Source organism: Mytilus edulis, chromosome 10, assembly GCF_963676685.1.
Source record: "Mytilus edulis chromosome 10, xbMytEdul2.2, whole genome shotgun sequence".
NCBI lineage: Eukaryota > Metazoa > Mollusca > Bivalvia > Mytilida > Mytilidae > Mytilus > Mytilus edulis.
In genome coordinates, this window is record NC_092353.1 from 51,572,613 (window position 1) to 51,589,063 (window position 16,451).

Consider the following 16,451-nt stretch of genomic DNA (forward strand, 5'->3'; position numbering starts at 1 on the left):
TTTAGACAAGTGTGACATATCCATTCTATGTCTTGTACAGATTTAAAATTAGTAAAGCAATGAGTCATGTTAGCAGGAGTGTTAGTTTTGACAGTTTTAGAATTTACTACAGAATCACAGAACCAAGTTTGATGACATGAAGTACATATATATGTAGGACCTTGATTTATTTTTGTTTTAAAATTTTTTATGCAAGCATCAAGGGTTATACCCTGAGTTTTTTTCTTTTTCAGGTCTTTTTCATGATCTGTAAAATCAATGTTTTTTCTTTTAGTACTTTTGACTGTCTTTTCATAACATCTGTCTATATCTAGGTTTTTCTGTCTAGAATTTTGTTTCTTCAAACGCTCATTTTCTAAATTTTCTGGATTTGACCTATATTCTTTTTTTCTGTGGAAGTCTCGTTCAGACTCATGTTTTCTGTAGTCTTCATTTTGTCTGGCAATTTTTTTCTTTTCTGTTTCGTTTCTTTTGAAATCTTCATTCTTTCTAGCCTGTCTTTTAGAAGCAAGTTCTCTTTGTCTTTCCATCTGTCTTATATCAGAATTATCTCTTTGAGACTTCTTACTTTCTGCTTCAGCCCTTTTATAATTTTCATCCTTTCTAGCCTCTCTTTTAGAAGCAAGTTCTCTTTGTCTTTCCATCTGTCTTATATCAGAATTATCTCTTTGAGACTTCTTACTTTCTGCTTCAGCCCTTTTATAATTTTCATTCTTTCTAGCCTCTCTTTTAGAAGCAAGTTCTCTTTGTCTTTCCATCTGTCTTATATCAGAATTATCTCTTTGAGACTTCTTACTTTCCGCTTCAGCCCTTCTATAATTTTCATCTTTTCTAACTTTTCTCTTGGCAGCAAGTTCTCTTTTATTGAAATCTTCATTCTTTCTAGTCTCTCTTTTAGCAGCCAGTTCTCTTTTTCTGAAATCTTCATTCTTTCTAGCCTCTCTTTTAGCAGCCAGTTCTGTTTTTTTGAAATCTTCATTCTTTCTAGTCTCTCTTTTAGAAGAAAGTTCTTTTTCTTTGAATTTTTTATTTTTTCTTCTATTTTGCATGTAGTTTTTCATATATACAAATTTGGGCACTTTTATATACTGGTTGGAATCTTTTTTTTGGTTTGTGTTCCTTAGTTTCTGATCATCAAAATAATTTTTCATCTGCTTGGTCACATCTTTGTCAGTATCTTTACTACTGATACATACAGGTAAAATTTCAAATTGAGAGTCTAAATCAATTTGTAAACTTGTGTAAAAAGCATACAAGTAACTGACGAGGTCATGCAAATCAGCAAATCCAATCAAAATACTTTTGCCGGAGGAATCTAATGGATTATTCAGTGTACATTCTGAATGAGAATGAGTGTCAAAAAAATAGTATGTATGATTAAAATAATAAACTGCCGAACATATGGCTCCAATCATTATAAGAAATTTGTTAGACTGCTTTATACAATTTTGAATTGCTTCTTGTAATGTTAGAAATCCAGTCAACTCTTGGTACTGTAAAGCTAGACCAAACAGAATATTTTGTTTGTTAATTATAAAAGTCCCTTCAGGAATTTCTATTTTGATGGGAATTTCATCAAAATTTAAAAGCATATTTTTAAATAATCCCTGTGTAGTTAATTCTTGAACATGCTTCCTGTAAATATCATCACCTATATTCAAAATGTAATCCAGGTTCAGTGTGTTTGAATCAAAATTTGATGTAGAAAGTGACAAGAAAACTATGCAATTACAAGTACATTGGTTTCCCCTGCTTTGATCAGCAAATTTTGTGGCATATTGGTCAAAAGTTCCAAATTTCAGAAATTTTGCATTAAAAGAATTGGAATAATCAGATATTTCTTTTAAATTACTTTTAGATTGTTCATTTTGGTCTTGCAACAGATCAGTTTGGATATTACTATGAGAATCTTTTCTTGCATAACTATTGTTTGATTCATTTGACAGAATATCTGTTTGTATTTGACAAGTTTCTTTTGCACAGTTATTGTTACTGTTTTCATTCAATTCTTTTGCACAGTTATTGTTACTGTTTTCATTTAATTCTTTTGCACAGTTATTGTTACTGTTTTCATTTAATTCTTTTGCACAGTTATTGTTACTATTTTCATTTAATTCTTTTGCACAGTTATTGTTACTGTTTTCATTCAATTTTTTTGCACAGTTATTGTTACTGTTTTGATTCAAATCAGATAGTTCATGTTCATTTATTTCAAATTTATTCAATTCAAGTATATTCAGTTCAGATATTTCAAGTGTTTTCAATTCAGATTGTTCAAGTAGTTTCAAGTTACTGTTGTTTGCATTTGAGTAGAGGTCAGTATCCCCCATATTATTTGAGTTACTGTTGTTTATATTTGAGTGGAGGTCAGTATCCCCCATGTTATTTGAGTTACTGTTGTTTATAATTGTGTGGAGGTCAGTATCCCCCATGTTATTTGAGTTACTGTTGCTGAGGGTGTCAGTATCCCCTATGTCAAGGTCGAACTCTGTACTGTTAATGGGGCCAGTATCCCCAGTCAAGTCCGTCAGTCTCTGTTTCTTTGGGTTTTTCACACCACGTTTAGCCTCAGCTGCCTTCCAATTTTTTCTTCTTGGCATCTTTAAAAATCTATAAATACATATGCAAACAATGTACAATAACAAGGACAAAATGTTATAAATGCATAGTGTGATACAAGAAAGGCTAGATGAACAATTATATAATGAGAGCTAATATAATTGGGGTAGACATAGTACCTTTATATATCATGAATATAATATGTGTTTTCTGCCATAGAGTTGTCACTTGTTCAGACATATTTATAGCTATATCTATATATGTGTCTAGAATACTTTATGCTTCACGTATTTGAATAAATAATACATCAAAGTGCAATTATAGTTTCTAAACATGTAGCCTTTGATAAACTAAGGAAAAATTATGTTGTCCTTTTAATCATGATTTCAGAATTTCATGATTTCAACAACTTATCAAAGTCCAAAGCCCATAATTTCTGCAATTATTAGCAGGGCGGAACAAAAGTTAAACTAAATCTGTAACTCATCATGGTTAACTCAATCATACCACATCTTCTTTTTTTATATCACATACTAAAAATCAGCCAAACATCTAAAGGCATTTAGAAAACAAGAATGTGTTCATACTACATTTGTTTTGTACATGGATGACTCACACACACTATAATTTTCTATGTTCAGTGGATCATAAAATTGGGGTCAAACTTTTAATTTGGATTTAAAATTAGAAAGATCATATCATAGGGAACATGTGTACTAAGTTTTAAGTAGATGTGACTTTAACTTCATCAAAAACTACCTTGACCAAAAACTTTAACCTGAACTTTGCACTCTCATTTTCTATATTCAGTGGACCATGAAATTGGGCTCAAAACTATAATTTGGCATTAAAATTAGAAAGATCATATCATGGGGAACTTGTGTAGTGTTCGGTAAACAGGAAGTTGTCAAGTGATCAATCTGAAAACACATCACACGGTAAAGCTGACTTAGATAAACCCTGAAACCAAATTTCAGAAATCCTTGTATTGTAGTTCCTGAGAAAAATGTGACGAAAGTTTCATGGGACGGACTGACTGACAGACAGACGGACTGACGGACGAACAGACAGAGGTAAAACAGTATACCCCCCCTTTTTTAAAGCGGGGGTATAATTATGACACCTGTTGTGCCTGTTGATTAGGGTAGGGTCTTAAACTTGTCATTATATGTCCCCCTGTAAAATTAAACATTCTTTTGAATGGACCAGAAAAAAATAAAATGGAAACCAATAATTGGGATATTGACCTGATTTATGATCCTGATATCTGAGGAAAATCAAGATGATAGTAGGCGAGTCTGATAACAGAAGTTCCAACAAACAAAACTCAAATGGTTAGAATATTTTTAATGAATTTAATATTTCCATTTAAAACTGGTTTTTAGCTTCATCCTTCTCTTTTAAGTCTTTAACTAGAATATGTTTTCACGACAACATCATAATTTGAGAACATGTAAAATATTGAGATTAAAATTTATAAGGGTTTGCAAATTAAGATACATTTAGTTGTATGCTACTATATTTCCAACTGCACAAAGCATTAAAATAAATATTAACAGCAAAATAATGTGTTAACTATTTTCATGAGGTAATATCAATTCATTTGCTGTCATTTATAAATCTGTATAATTTTTTCCCTTTCATCAGGTTGGGAACAAACCCTCTATATGGTGAGTATTCCTGTATAGAGAGATAATCCTTTTAAAGAGGCATACAATTATCCATATAGAAAGGTATTTTTGTTTAAATTGGATTTATAACAAATTAGGGCAGAATGTCATCACCACCGTATGAGGACTTGTGATTATTGGTTCCCAACCTGTTCATCGTTATCTAGCTTCTTTCATTCTAAATTTACAATGCTAGCTAATCAAATTTTTCATTTGACTATGTTGCTCATATTTATCTATATTATATCTGAAAATACAAAGCAGTTTATGTGTCCCTATTATAGTTTAAAACTTGGGCAAACTCATACCTTCAACCGACCTTGACCGGAAAGGAGAAATTCAGACTTTTCATTGAAGAATTTCATTTTGCTATATCTTATTACCACAAAAAAAAAATTAAAACAACAAAGTCCAATAAATATGATGACTGGAACCAATGACACTGAAAAGTTTAAACATGGGTCTTTATTCTAAGAATGTGAACCTCCCAACGAGAGTACAATAATCTACTGTTTAAGGGTCTCCTCCTGTTAAGGAGTAAAAATCATCTGCTCTGTATGAAATATTTCATGAATGAAAATTTTCAGCTGCTATTTTTGATAATTTCTTACTATTGTATTTAATTTTATCTGCAAATCAAAGAAGATGTATAATTATATGGCTTTAATTGACAGCTTAGGTGTCAAACATACTGGTAGTCAATAATGTTTACCTCTGGCTATAAACTGCCGTTGTGTATCATGTGTATTAAAAACTTTTGTGTATTGAAAAAAGATTACTTCCCTTTGAAGTATCCTTTTTTAAGTAATTTTTCTCTTAAAATGTAAATTGTATAAAGCATATAAATTAGTTATATTTTAATAAAATAATCATAAAAGGGTGGTAATTAAATGAATTTAAATGTTTTGGGACAAATAAAAAACATAAATTTATAAATTATTTTTGGAATCTAGACTTCCTTTCAAGGAATTGAAAATATTATTCAAAATCTGAACTATGACAATTATCAGTGATGACTGTGCAAGGGCTGAAAAGCCAGTCCAGGTCGTTAAAAACTTCCATATATATATCAGTGCTATGCATTACCGACCGTGCAAGGGCTATATAAGCCAGTCAAGGTTGTAAAAATCGTCCACTTGTTGTATCAGTGCAGTATTCTACAAGGAGCATAACCTTCAATTCAAATGTTTTCAATAAAATCCTGTTAAAATATTGTAATATTGCATCTGAATAAATCAAAATATTTTATACTTCTAGAAACAGAACATGTTTTACTTAATAATGATAAATGATATCATTCAAATAGAAAGGCAACAAGGGTACTTCAAACATGATAAACATTACATTCTGATGGAAATTTGAAAAACAAATCACTTTTATTAAAGACAATATCTACATTATACAGTATACATTTACAACAAAATTATCTTGATAAAAAACCTCCTTATCTGAGTCCTAATCTCCTGACCAAAATTTCCCAATCGTCTGATCTGAGTTTCACAGTCTATCACATGTACGATTTTTATATTAATTATAATCATTTCTTAAATATCAAATCAATACCAATACTTTATATTGGATTTCTCCTATGAAATGAAAACAATGGACACAATTATATTTATTTATGAAATATTTCCCTTAACTTGCAATAAAATGTAAAATGAAGAACTATATTCTTTCTTTTATTTTTATGAGAAAAAATGTCTTTTAATAGTAAATTGATATTTTGAACAATATAAATTATTTTAAGATCCTGTGTTGTTGAAAAATCTAGCTTTCAAAATTTCTGTTATTCTATAAAAGCTTTAAACAATAATATGAGGCACACACAGTGGTGATTCCAAGGGAGGGTTCCAGGGGTTGGAACACCCCCTTTTTTTTAATGGTCAATGCATTTGAATGGGGACTTAAAGTTGGAACACACACACACCCCTTTTTTAAATGTCTGCATCCGCCCCATATAATGATTACCTGTGAAAGAAGACAAAGTCTATATAAATAATTTTTGGAATTCGAAATTGACATTTAAACTTCAGAATCTGTGGAACAAGAAACCAAAATACTTACATTATTGCTGTTTAAATTTTATCTCTATCTATAATAATGCTTTGGTTTCAGAGATATAAGCCAAAATTTACATTTTACCCCTATGTTCTAATTTAAGCCATGGCGGCCATCTTGATTGGTTGGCTTGGTCACAGCACACATTTTTTAAACAAGATACCCTAATGATGATTGTAGTTATGTTTGGTTAAATTTGACCCAATAGTTTCAGAAGAGAAGATTTTTGTAAATGATAACAAAAATTTACGAAAATTTGTAAAAAATGGCTTTAAAGGGCAATAACTCCTCAAGAGGTCAATTGACCATTTTGGTCAAGTTGAATTATTTGTAGATCTTACTTTGTTGAACATTATTGCTGTTTACAGTTTATCTCTATCTAAAATAATATTCAAGATAATAACCAAAAACGGCAAAATTTCCTTAAAATTACCAATTCAGGGGCAGCAACCCAACAACCAGTTATCTGATTCATCTGAAAATTTGAGGGTAGATAGATCTTGACCTGATAAACACATTTAACCATGTCACATTTGCTCAAAATGCTTCGCTTTTTGAATTATAAGCCAAAAACTGCATTTTACCCCTACGTTCTTTTTTTTAGCCATGGCGGCCATCTTGGTTGGTTGGCCAGGTCACGCCACACATTTTTTAAACTAGATACCCCAAAGATGATTGTGGCTAAGTTTGGATTAATTTGGCCCGATAGTTTCAGAGGAGAAGATTTTTAGATATTGACTTGATTAACAATTTAACTTCTTGTCAGATTTGCTCTAGATGCTTTGGTTTCATAGTTATAAGCCAAAAACTGCATTTTACCCCTATGTTCTATTTTTAGCCGTGGTGGCCATCTTGGTTGAATGGCAAGGTCATCGGACACATTTTTCAAACTAGATACCCCAAAGATGATTGTGGCCTAGTAGTTTCAGTGGAGATTTTGTAAAAGATTACTTAGATTTATGAAAAATGGTTAAAGATTGACTATAAAGGGCAATAACTCCTAATGGGGTCAACTGACCATTTTGGTCATGTTGACTTATTTGTAGATCTTACTTTGCTGAACATTATTGCTGTTTACAATTTATCTCTATCTATAATAATATTCAAGATAACCAAAAACAGCAAAATTTCCTCAAAATTACCAATTCAGGGGCAGCAACCCAACAACCGATTGACCGATTCATCTGAAAATTTCAGGGCAGATAGATCTTGACCTGATAAACATTTTTATCCCATGTCAGATTTCCTCAAAATGCTTTGGTTTTTGAGTTATAAGCCAAAAACTGCATTTTACCCCTGTGTTCTATTTTTAGCGGTGGCGGCCATCTTGGTTCGTTGACCAGGTCACGCCACACATTTTTTAAACTAGATAGCCCAAAGATGATTGTGGCCAAGTTTGGATTAATTTGGCCCAGTAGTTTCAGAGGAGAAGATTTTTGTAAAAGATTACTTTAATTTACGAAAAATGGTTAAAAATTGACTATAAAGGGCAATAACTCCTAAACGGGTCAACTGACCATTTTGGTCATGTTGACTTATTTGTAGATCTTACTGTGCTGTACATTATTGCTGTTTACAGTTTATCTCTATCTATAATAATATTCAAGATAATAACCAAAAACAGCAAAATTTCCTCAAAATTACCAATTCAGGGGCAGCAACCCAACAACCGATTGACCGATTCATCTGAAAATTTCAGGGCAGATAGATCTTGACCTGATAAACATTTTTATCCCATGTCAGATTTCCTCAAAATGCTTTGGTTTTTGAGTTATAAGCCAAAAACTGCATTTTACCCCTTTGTTCTATTTTTAGCCGTGGCGGCCATCGTTGTTGGTTGACCAGGTCACGCCACACATTTTTTAAACTAGATACCCCAAAGATGATTTTGGCCAAGTTTGGATTAATTTGGCCCAGTAGTTTCAGAGGAGAAGATTTTTGTAAAAGTTTACTTTAATTAACGAAAAATGGTTAAAAATTGACTATAAAGGGCAATAACTCCTAAACGGGTCAACTGACCATTTTGGTCATGTTGACTTAATTGTAGATCTTACTTTGCTGAACATTATTGCTGTGTACAGTTTATCTCTATCTATAATAATATTCAAGATAATAACCAAAAACAGCAAAATTTCCTCAAAATTACCAATTCAGGGGCAGCAACCCAACAACCGATTGACCGATTCATCTGAAAATTTCAGGGCAGATAGATCTTGACCTGATAAACATTTTTACCCCATGTCAGATTTGCTCTAAATGCTTTGGTTTTTGAGTTATAAGCCAAAAACTGCATTTTACCCCTATGTTCTATTTTTAGCCGTGGCGGCCATCTTGGTTGGTTGACCGGGTCACGCCACACATTTTTTAAACTAGATACCCCAATGATGATTGTGGCCAAGTTTGGTTTGATTTGGCCCAGTAGTTTCAGAGGAGAAGATTTTTGTAAAAGTTAACGACGACGACGACGACGGACGACGGACGACGGACGACGGACGCCGGACGCCAAGTGATGAGAAAAGCTCACTTGGCCCTTCGGGCCAGGTGAGCTAAAAATTAGTAAAGGTTAGTTGACCGTTATGGAACAACCGTTTCACATATGATATCGGAAGTGTTCCTTATGTTGTTACTACAATACCCTTCCCTTTTCACGGAGGTGACCTACCGAATTAGACTGTTTACCGGATTTGTAATAACATAAGCAACACGACGGGTGCCACTTGTAGAGCAGGATCTGCTTATCCTCCCGGAGCACCTGAGATCACCCCCAGTTTTTGGTGGGGTTGGTGTTGCTTAGTCTTTAGTTTTCTATGTTGTGTCTTCTGTACTATTATTGGTCAGTTTGTATTTTTATTTTTAGCCATGGCGTTGTCAGTTTATTTTCAATATATGAGTTTGACTGCCCCTATGGTATCGTTCGTCCCTCTTTTAAAGAGCATGAACTTGCTAAATATAATAATAAAAGTTATCCCTCGTGGTTTTTATGCCCCACCTACGATAGTAGAGGGGCATTATGTTTTCTGGTCTGTGCGTCCGTTCGTTCGTCCGTTCGTTCGTTCGTTCGTTCGTCCGTCTGTCCCGCTTCAGGTTAAAGTTTTTGGTCGAGGTAGTTTTTGATGAAGTTGAAGTCCAATCGACTTCAAACTTGGTACACATGTTCCCTATGATATGATCTTTCTAATTTTAATGCCAAATTAGAGATTTTACCCCAATTTCACGGTCCACTGAACATAGAAAATGATAGTGCGAGTGGGGCATTCGTGTACTGAGGACACATTCTTGTTTTTATATAAAATTGTGATTCATGCAAAATAAGCCTCTGTTCAATCTTATATTTTGTATACTAGTAATATGTCTATATCGGTCTGAATTAGCTGCTTACTGCAATAATTTAACATGAATCCTGAACTTTTCAACAAAATTAAATTAATCTAGAAAAAAATATTTGAGAGGAAAAATGCTCCAATCGTAAAATATACGTTCCTATAAAAAGAAAAATGGTCCCCTCTGATATATACTTACCTTTATGGCAACCGATGTCGACATGGTCTCTGGTGATGATATGTATCTGCTGTCTGAAATGAAAAAGGAAAGACGTGTAGTGATCCCAATAGAGGCAGTAGTTCTGTGAACTAAATCGATGCGTGATAAACTGTTCGTACTACAGCTTTAATCAAATTAGTATCTGAATCTGACTAAGTCGTTTCATGATAATAGAATTAAATTCATAACAGTGTGGTCGACGGCAAAACGTTTGTTAGTAATTAAACTGAAAAATGTACGTATAACTTGTTTGTCGTTGGCGATGATTTTATGCTCACTCAGTCTATCAGAGGCCTTCCAGTTGGGATTTTAATAAATCACTTGTTACACATTTCGATACATGAAATGAAACTTTCTTTTCTTAAAGCTTTAAAGGAATTTGTTGCAGATTTTTATACCATCACATAAAACAGTTTTATTTTTAAGAATAAATTAAAGTTTATTCTGAATTTCATTTAAACAAAAATTTGAAGTTAATGTGGTTATTTCACAAAATATCAAATTGATTAAGAGAACAAATACTTCTAGGTTGTGATCATTTCAGAGTGGCCTACTATTTGTTCAATGCTATACACAAACATATGGGCTTTGTTTGTGAAGAGTTCCGGATAATAAAAATAAAATCTTTTTTTTGTTTGTTTAATACCATAAATCGATTTTATTCATTCATTCAGATATGTGTCAGTTTGTGCCTTTGCTCTTCAAGTCCGCCACAACTTCTCACGAATTTGGTATTTTTCTTGCAAAACTTCCATTCCTGTGATTATTCGTTTGTTGAAGATTGAATATAAAATTGAGAATGGAAATGGGGAATGTGCCAAAGAGACAACAACCCGACCATAGAAAAAAACAACAGCAGAAGGTCACCAACAGGTCTTCAATGTAGCGTACCTTTTTTTTTTGTGCGTCTCATTGACGTATAAGACAACCTGACCCCCCTTTATTCATATTTAAAAACATACGAGATGACATTCATGACACAAAATAACTAAATTAAACTAACAACAGAAGAAAGGTGGTGAGCATCGCTTTTATAGTATACTTAATATCGAAGTCACAATATGGTCTTTTTAAAGATGTTGTACATTAATAAAGGAAACCACAAACAAATTAATTCGTATGTTTATATTGGAAAAAGTAACATTGTGAAAATCATAACAATTATTTCATTTCAAATGAAAATCTAACTGCTGATTTTTTCCGTTTTTGTCGCATTTTTAAATTCATTAATGACAATTTTCTTCTTGTTTTCTTGTTGGAAGTTGCACTGTGTAGTTTATATTCTTTTATTGTTTTGTGCCAAAGAAATTTTCTTTCATTGTTTGATGCCAAATAAATTATAATAAAAATAAATGCCAGACAAAAAAATGGTAGGTTTAAGAAATAATTGGTGCAAGCTATACGTGTTTGTAGTTTTAACATGGGTAGGCATTATATTCGTGATTATTTTTGCCAGAGCGATAGCGAAAAACTTTTATAAAATGGGTACTAGTTCAGTAAAAATGGACGTCATACTTAACTCCTAAACAAATAAATAAACTAAAATCTATAAATAAAAAAAAACATACAAGACTATCAGAGGCTCCTTACTTGGGACAGGCGCAAAAATGCGTCCTGTATGATTTTGAAAAAAATTAATATTTTTAAAATAGTCGAAAACAAAATTGTCTGTCCAATGGAAATTTAAAAGTCGAGGTCAACAAAAGATGAACGGTGCATTATAGAAAGCTATATAGAAGCTGGTTGTAAAAGTTGACGACAATATCTATAACTTGAGTATGGTCTAATAACCTGAAATAATTATATTTATAGCAATTCCCTAGATACGAAAGATCTGCATAGATATAGGAAGATGTCGTATGAGTTCCAATGAGACAACTCTCCATCCAAATAACAATTTATAAATGTAAACCATTATAGGACTACGGTCAAGGTACGGCCTTCAACACGAAGCCTTGGATCACACCAAACAAGCTAAAAAGGGCCCCAAAATTACTAGTGTAAAACCATGTTGCCATGGACTGTTTTTACTCTTTGGTAGGATAGTTGTCTCTTTGACAATTTAATTCTCATTTTTATTATTGATATGACTGCATATAAAATTAAGAATATGTGGTGTGATAGACAATCAGACAAATTCGTTCAAGGGACCAACAGACGTTAGCAAACTATAGGTCCCTGTATGACCTTCAACAATAAGCAAAATACACAATTTATAGCATGAAAGCTTCAAAAGGTTTTGGCATGACAAACATGAAAGTTGAGCGAGAGAGAAAAAAATATGGATACCGCATGGAAACTGGAAAATGGTCCGCAATATTACTTTATAAAAAAGAAGATGTGGTAGGATTGCCAATGAGACAACTATCCACAAAAGACCAAAATGACACAGACATTAACAACTATAGGTCACCGTACGGCCTTCAACAATGAGCAAAGCCCATACCGCATAGTCAGCAATAAAAGGCCCCGATAAGACAATGTAAAACAATTCAAACGAGAAAACTAACGGCCTTATTTATGTGAAAAAATGAACGAAAAACAAATATGTAACACAATTTTTAAACAAAGTAAACTCACTAAGTTGGAATTAAAGTGCTGGCGAATTTTAGTCCTTATCAATGGATGTAATGTATGTTTAAAAAAGACAATAATGGACAATTTTATAATGCAAGTCTTGGTTTTAAATTATTTACAAAAAAGCTTACAGTCGTTAAAAAAGAATCACTCACAGAAAGACGGCAAATCCACCAATAAAAGGGGAAAAAATTAATAGACGAACTACAATGCACAGAATAACATGTATACATTTTTATTTGCGATCATAAATGGCACGTAGTCGTCCATTTCTATGTAAATTGGGTTGATTTAAATAAAAATAAGATGAATACATTTCTGTTGCCAAATATTTTCCCCAAGTACAGTAGCAGTATAGCGTCTTTTTTTAATGTATGAAATGTATGAAATTAATGAAATTACAAAATGGTCTTGCCAAGCTAGTTCTTATCAAATAGTAACACCAATAAACTTTGTAAAAAGTAAAATCACAAGCATACTGAACTCAGAGGAAAATTCAAAACGGAAAGTTCCTAATCAAATGTCAAAATCAAAAGCTCAAACACATCAAACAAATAGATAATATCTGTCATATTCCTGACTTGGTACAGGCATTTTCTTATGTAGAAAATGGTGCATTAAACCTCGTTCATGATATGCACGTGTGTGCCTATATATACATATAGACAATGGAACTTTTGAACAGTAAGTATAATGTCAATTTGTTTAAATAATTTGTCAGTTATGGAAAATTGAAAGTTGGCAAACTATAAATATAGGACAAATTCTATACACGATATATAAGTATATATATATAAAAGGGTCAGAAACCTTCAAAGAAAGAGAAAAAATGTATTGCAATGCCATTGTAATTCCCTTTATGTTTTGATATATAACTTAAACTCACGAGCGATTTACATCAGTTTTTGTTCTTTTTAAGATAGAAAGTGGTTTCATTGGCAATTTTAATCTTACCATATCTTGTTTTTGTTATACTGTAACATAATTGAATTCAAAAGACAAGATGAATACGCATAATATTCTACATATTGTATATTTACGTAATACTTTCAAAGCCCTTTTATATTCTTGTCCTTTAAAAAGAATGTTTCAAATTAGAAGATTTCGCTGATATAGATTATCTGCTCTCTATATTTTTGTCCCTTGTTCTCGATTCTGTAAACCCCATTCAGACCCTTATGTCATGTTTCTTTCCGCACAAAATTTGTGTTTTTTTTTTTACTTCAGCGGGAATTGGAAGATACATTAAAATCCTTTAAATTAAATTCGTTTTGTAAAAAAATCTTTCTTCCATTTGTGAATAAGATTATTTAGTTAAACAGCTGGACATTCGAACTACAGTCATTCAATCACAAAAGAGGTGTATATTAGTATTTGAGCTAAATAAAGGTCGTTTAAACCATAAATATTTAAAACGAAAACAACAGTTGACTTAAGATTATTGGATTAGTACTTAAGATGTCTTGGTATAGAACAGACTTATAGTCTATATCACGGTCTCTAATAAATAGTATGTACTTATTTTCTGGCAATCAGGACTTTTAAGCAAGTTTATTGTCCTAGAAATATATACACCAACTATTTCCCGGTGCGAAGCCCTTATAAATGTCGGAAGGGAACTATAAACATGCTGTTATAAAAATAAGAACTTATGGTATATATATATGATTACCAATGAGATCACTCTCCACTTTATTGTCCGGATAGTAAGTAATTAAGTGTAAAGTATATATACAGCAAGTATGGGAAAATGTTACCTTTGTCTCCAGTATTTCTTGTAAAAGCTAGGACTATTATAAACCGTAAATGCTTTTGAAACGATACCAACCGGTAAGAAGTCTGTTCTTTACGGGAAAATGTTTGCTTCCAGTAAATAGTTCATATTTAGTAAGAAGTCATAAAATAGTTATAGTTATGAAATTATTAGCCGCGGTAAATAGTCGTTTAAAGCAATTTCGTAAAAATAGTAAATATATTCGTCTATTATTTTGAAAATAAAATACAAAATGAGATAAACTAACAATTATAGATCGGCCCAAGTGTTTAAAAATTATGCTATTCAATTCAAGAATACGGGTTTCGCATTGTTGAGGAAATCCTATTTTAAAAAATTACAATGAACATCAAAATGAGTGCATTTATAAGATATGTGAATGCACATCACAGTATACGCTGTTATATTTTGTCGACTGATATACAAGTAAGGGCTCTCGTCGATACGAATACATGCAAAAAGGAGGTGAAGGTCAATAAGACAGCAAACCAACGACAGATAAAACCAAAATACATTTAGATTTCAGCACACAGTCTTAAATAACCAATGGGTGTCTATACATATAATTGGTTCAAAAACCAGTAACAAATTGTAATACATAGTATGTAACTTGACAGGACGACAACAAATTGATAATACACTTAGAAGATAAGTTAACGAAAGGAATCGCTCGAGATTAAAAACCAGGATTGATATTTGGTCTGCCATTGGGACCCCGAAGTAAGAGCATTTATGTATCATGTATAACTGATTAATATCCCAATATCCAAGAAGTAGAAGGAAATATCTGAAGGCTTTTAACTGACTTTTTATTAGTCCGAGATTACTCTGACAGCCGTTGGACGTCAGAGTAATCTCCCACGGCCCCAGCTTGTCTGGCAAAACAGCCGTTGGACGTCAGAGTTGTCTCGGACTAACTTTTTATATTATCCAATACTGCCATACAGACTTATTCCGAATGTCGACGGTATACATGTATTTCCTGTTTTGTGATCTTTTATACTTGGCCATTGCTTTGGCATGTCGACAAACAAAATATGTTATATTCATGCAACTTTACAAATAAAATGTATAATAAAAACAAATCAATACTGGTCAAATTATTATTAAGAAAATGATTTTTCAATAATGGCTTCATGTTGCCAAGAAATATAATATCCTTTGTATCCTTAAAGTTTGATAAATTTTACTGCGATTATTCGTATACCAAGGCTTATAAACAATTTCCTATACTGTAAAATTAATATACTTAATAAAAGTACTTATATTCAAACCATAAAAAACAAGTTATTCATGCAGTACGTACAGCGCAATAATATTATTGTTATTTTTTTTACAAGTTACTGCAGTTAAAATAGAAGATATTGGTTACAACTTGGGGATTTTCAAAAAGATAACTAAAAAGTCCTACCTTGTTTGTTTAAAAATCGTCTTTAATTCTAATTAATGATTTTCTTCGGAGTGAAATATCAAGACGTACGTTACGTAGAAGTTTATTATTTATCCCATTTAAACTCTTAAAGGGGATTTTAATGTATTAAAAAGTCTTCAAAGGATATTGTTAATCCAGGTGTTTCAATGCTACATGTATAAACCAACCAATGGTATATTGTTATATTATGCAATATTATTAGGTGTGATAATATGAAATTCGAACGGCCAAATTGGCCAATTATCTAAACACAGTATGTCACTCTGACTTGACATGTAATATGTCACATTTTTTCACTTATTTTATATTTTATTATTAGGACGAATTTTTTTTTGTCAAGTTATGTTTAAGCAGTTGAAAATACAACTTAAATTTAGAAAAAATAAGAAGAAAAGTATATTATATAAAATTCAAATTCAGTTGCAAATAAATAAGCCCTGCTTTGTAAACAGATTTGTTTACTTTCTAGTTTGCAAAAGTAGCTAACTTAGATATGAATATATTTTTTAAATTATTGTCAGAGATTATTCATTTGTCTGTGTGCAAATCTCTCCTGGTGCCATTTGCGCTAATCGTCTTAATCTGAAATCTTTTTATTAATTATAATATTCTTCATTTAAAATGCACAATTGTAATTACAATTATAAAACTATTCTTACCGTTTCAAAATAGATTTCCTTGGATCGTATTTTTCTTTTTATAAAATTAATGTATCTACTATTTTTTAACCTTGGAGAGGATTATAGTATTATAGCATGTATAATATAAAAACCTATAGTTTTTATTTCGACGTGGTATACCCATTGTGTACAATGTACTAACAAATCATTTGTTTTTC

The 16,451-nt window shown here is 31.9% G+C and overlaps 1 protein-coding gene across 1 annotated transcript in view; it reads right to left on the reverse strand.

Moving 5' to 3' along the window:
* Positions 1-16,451, reverse strand: part of LOC139491446 (dynein light chain Tctex-type 5-B-like) — a 33,167-nt gene that overhangs the window by 13,650 nt on the left and 3,066 nt on the right. Inside the window, exon 2 of the mRNA XM_071279144.1 lies at positions 9,810-9,862. Coding sequence (XP_071135245.1) covers positions 9,810-9,833 — 24 coding nt within the window. The 5' untranslated portion in view covers positions 9,834-9,862. The remainder of the gene's footprint in view (positions 1-9,809; positions 9,863-16,451) is intronic.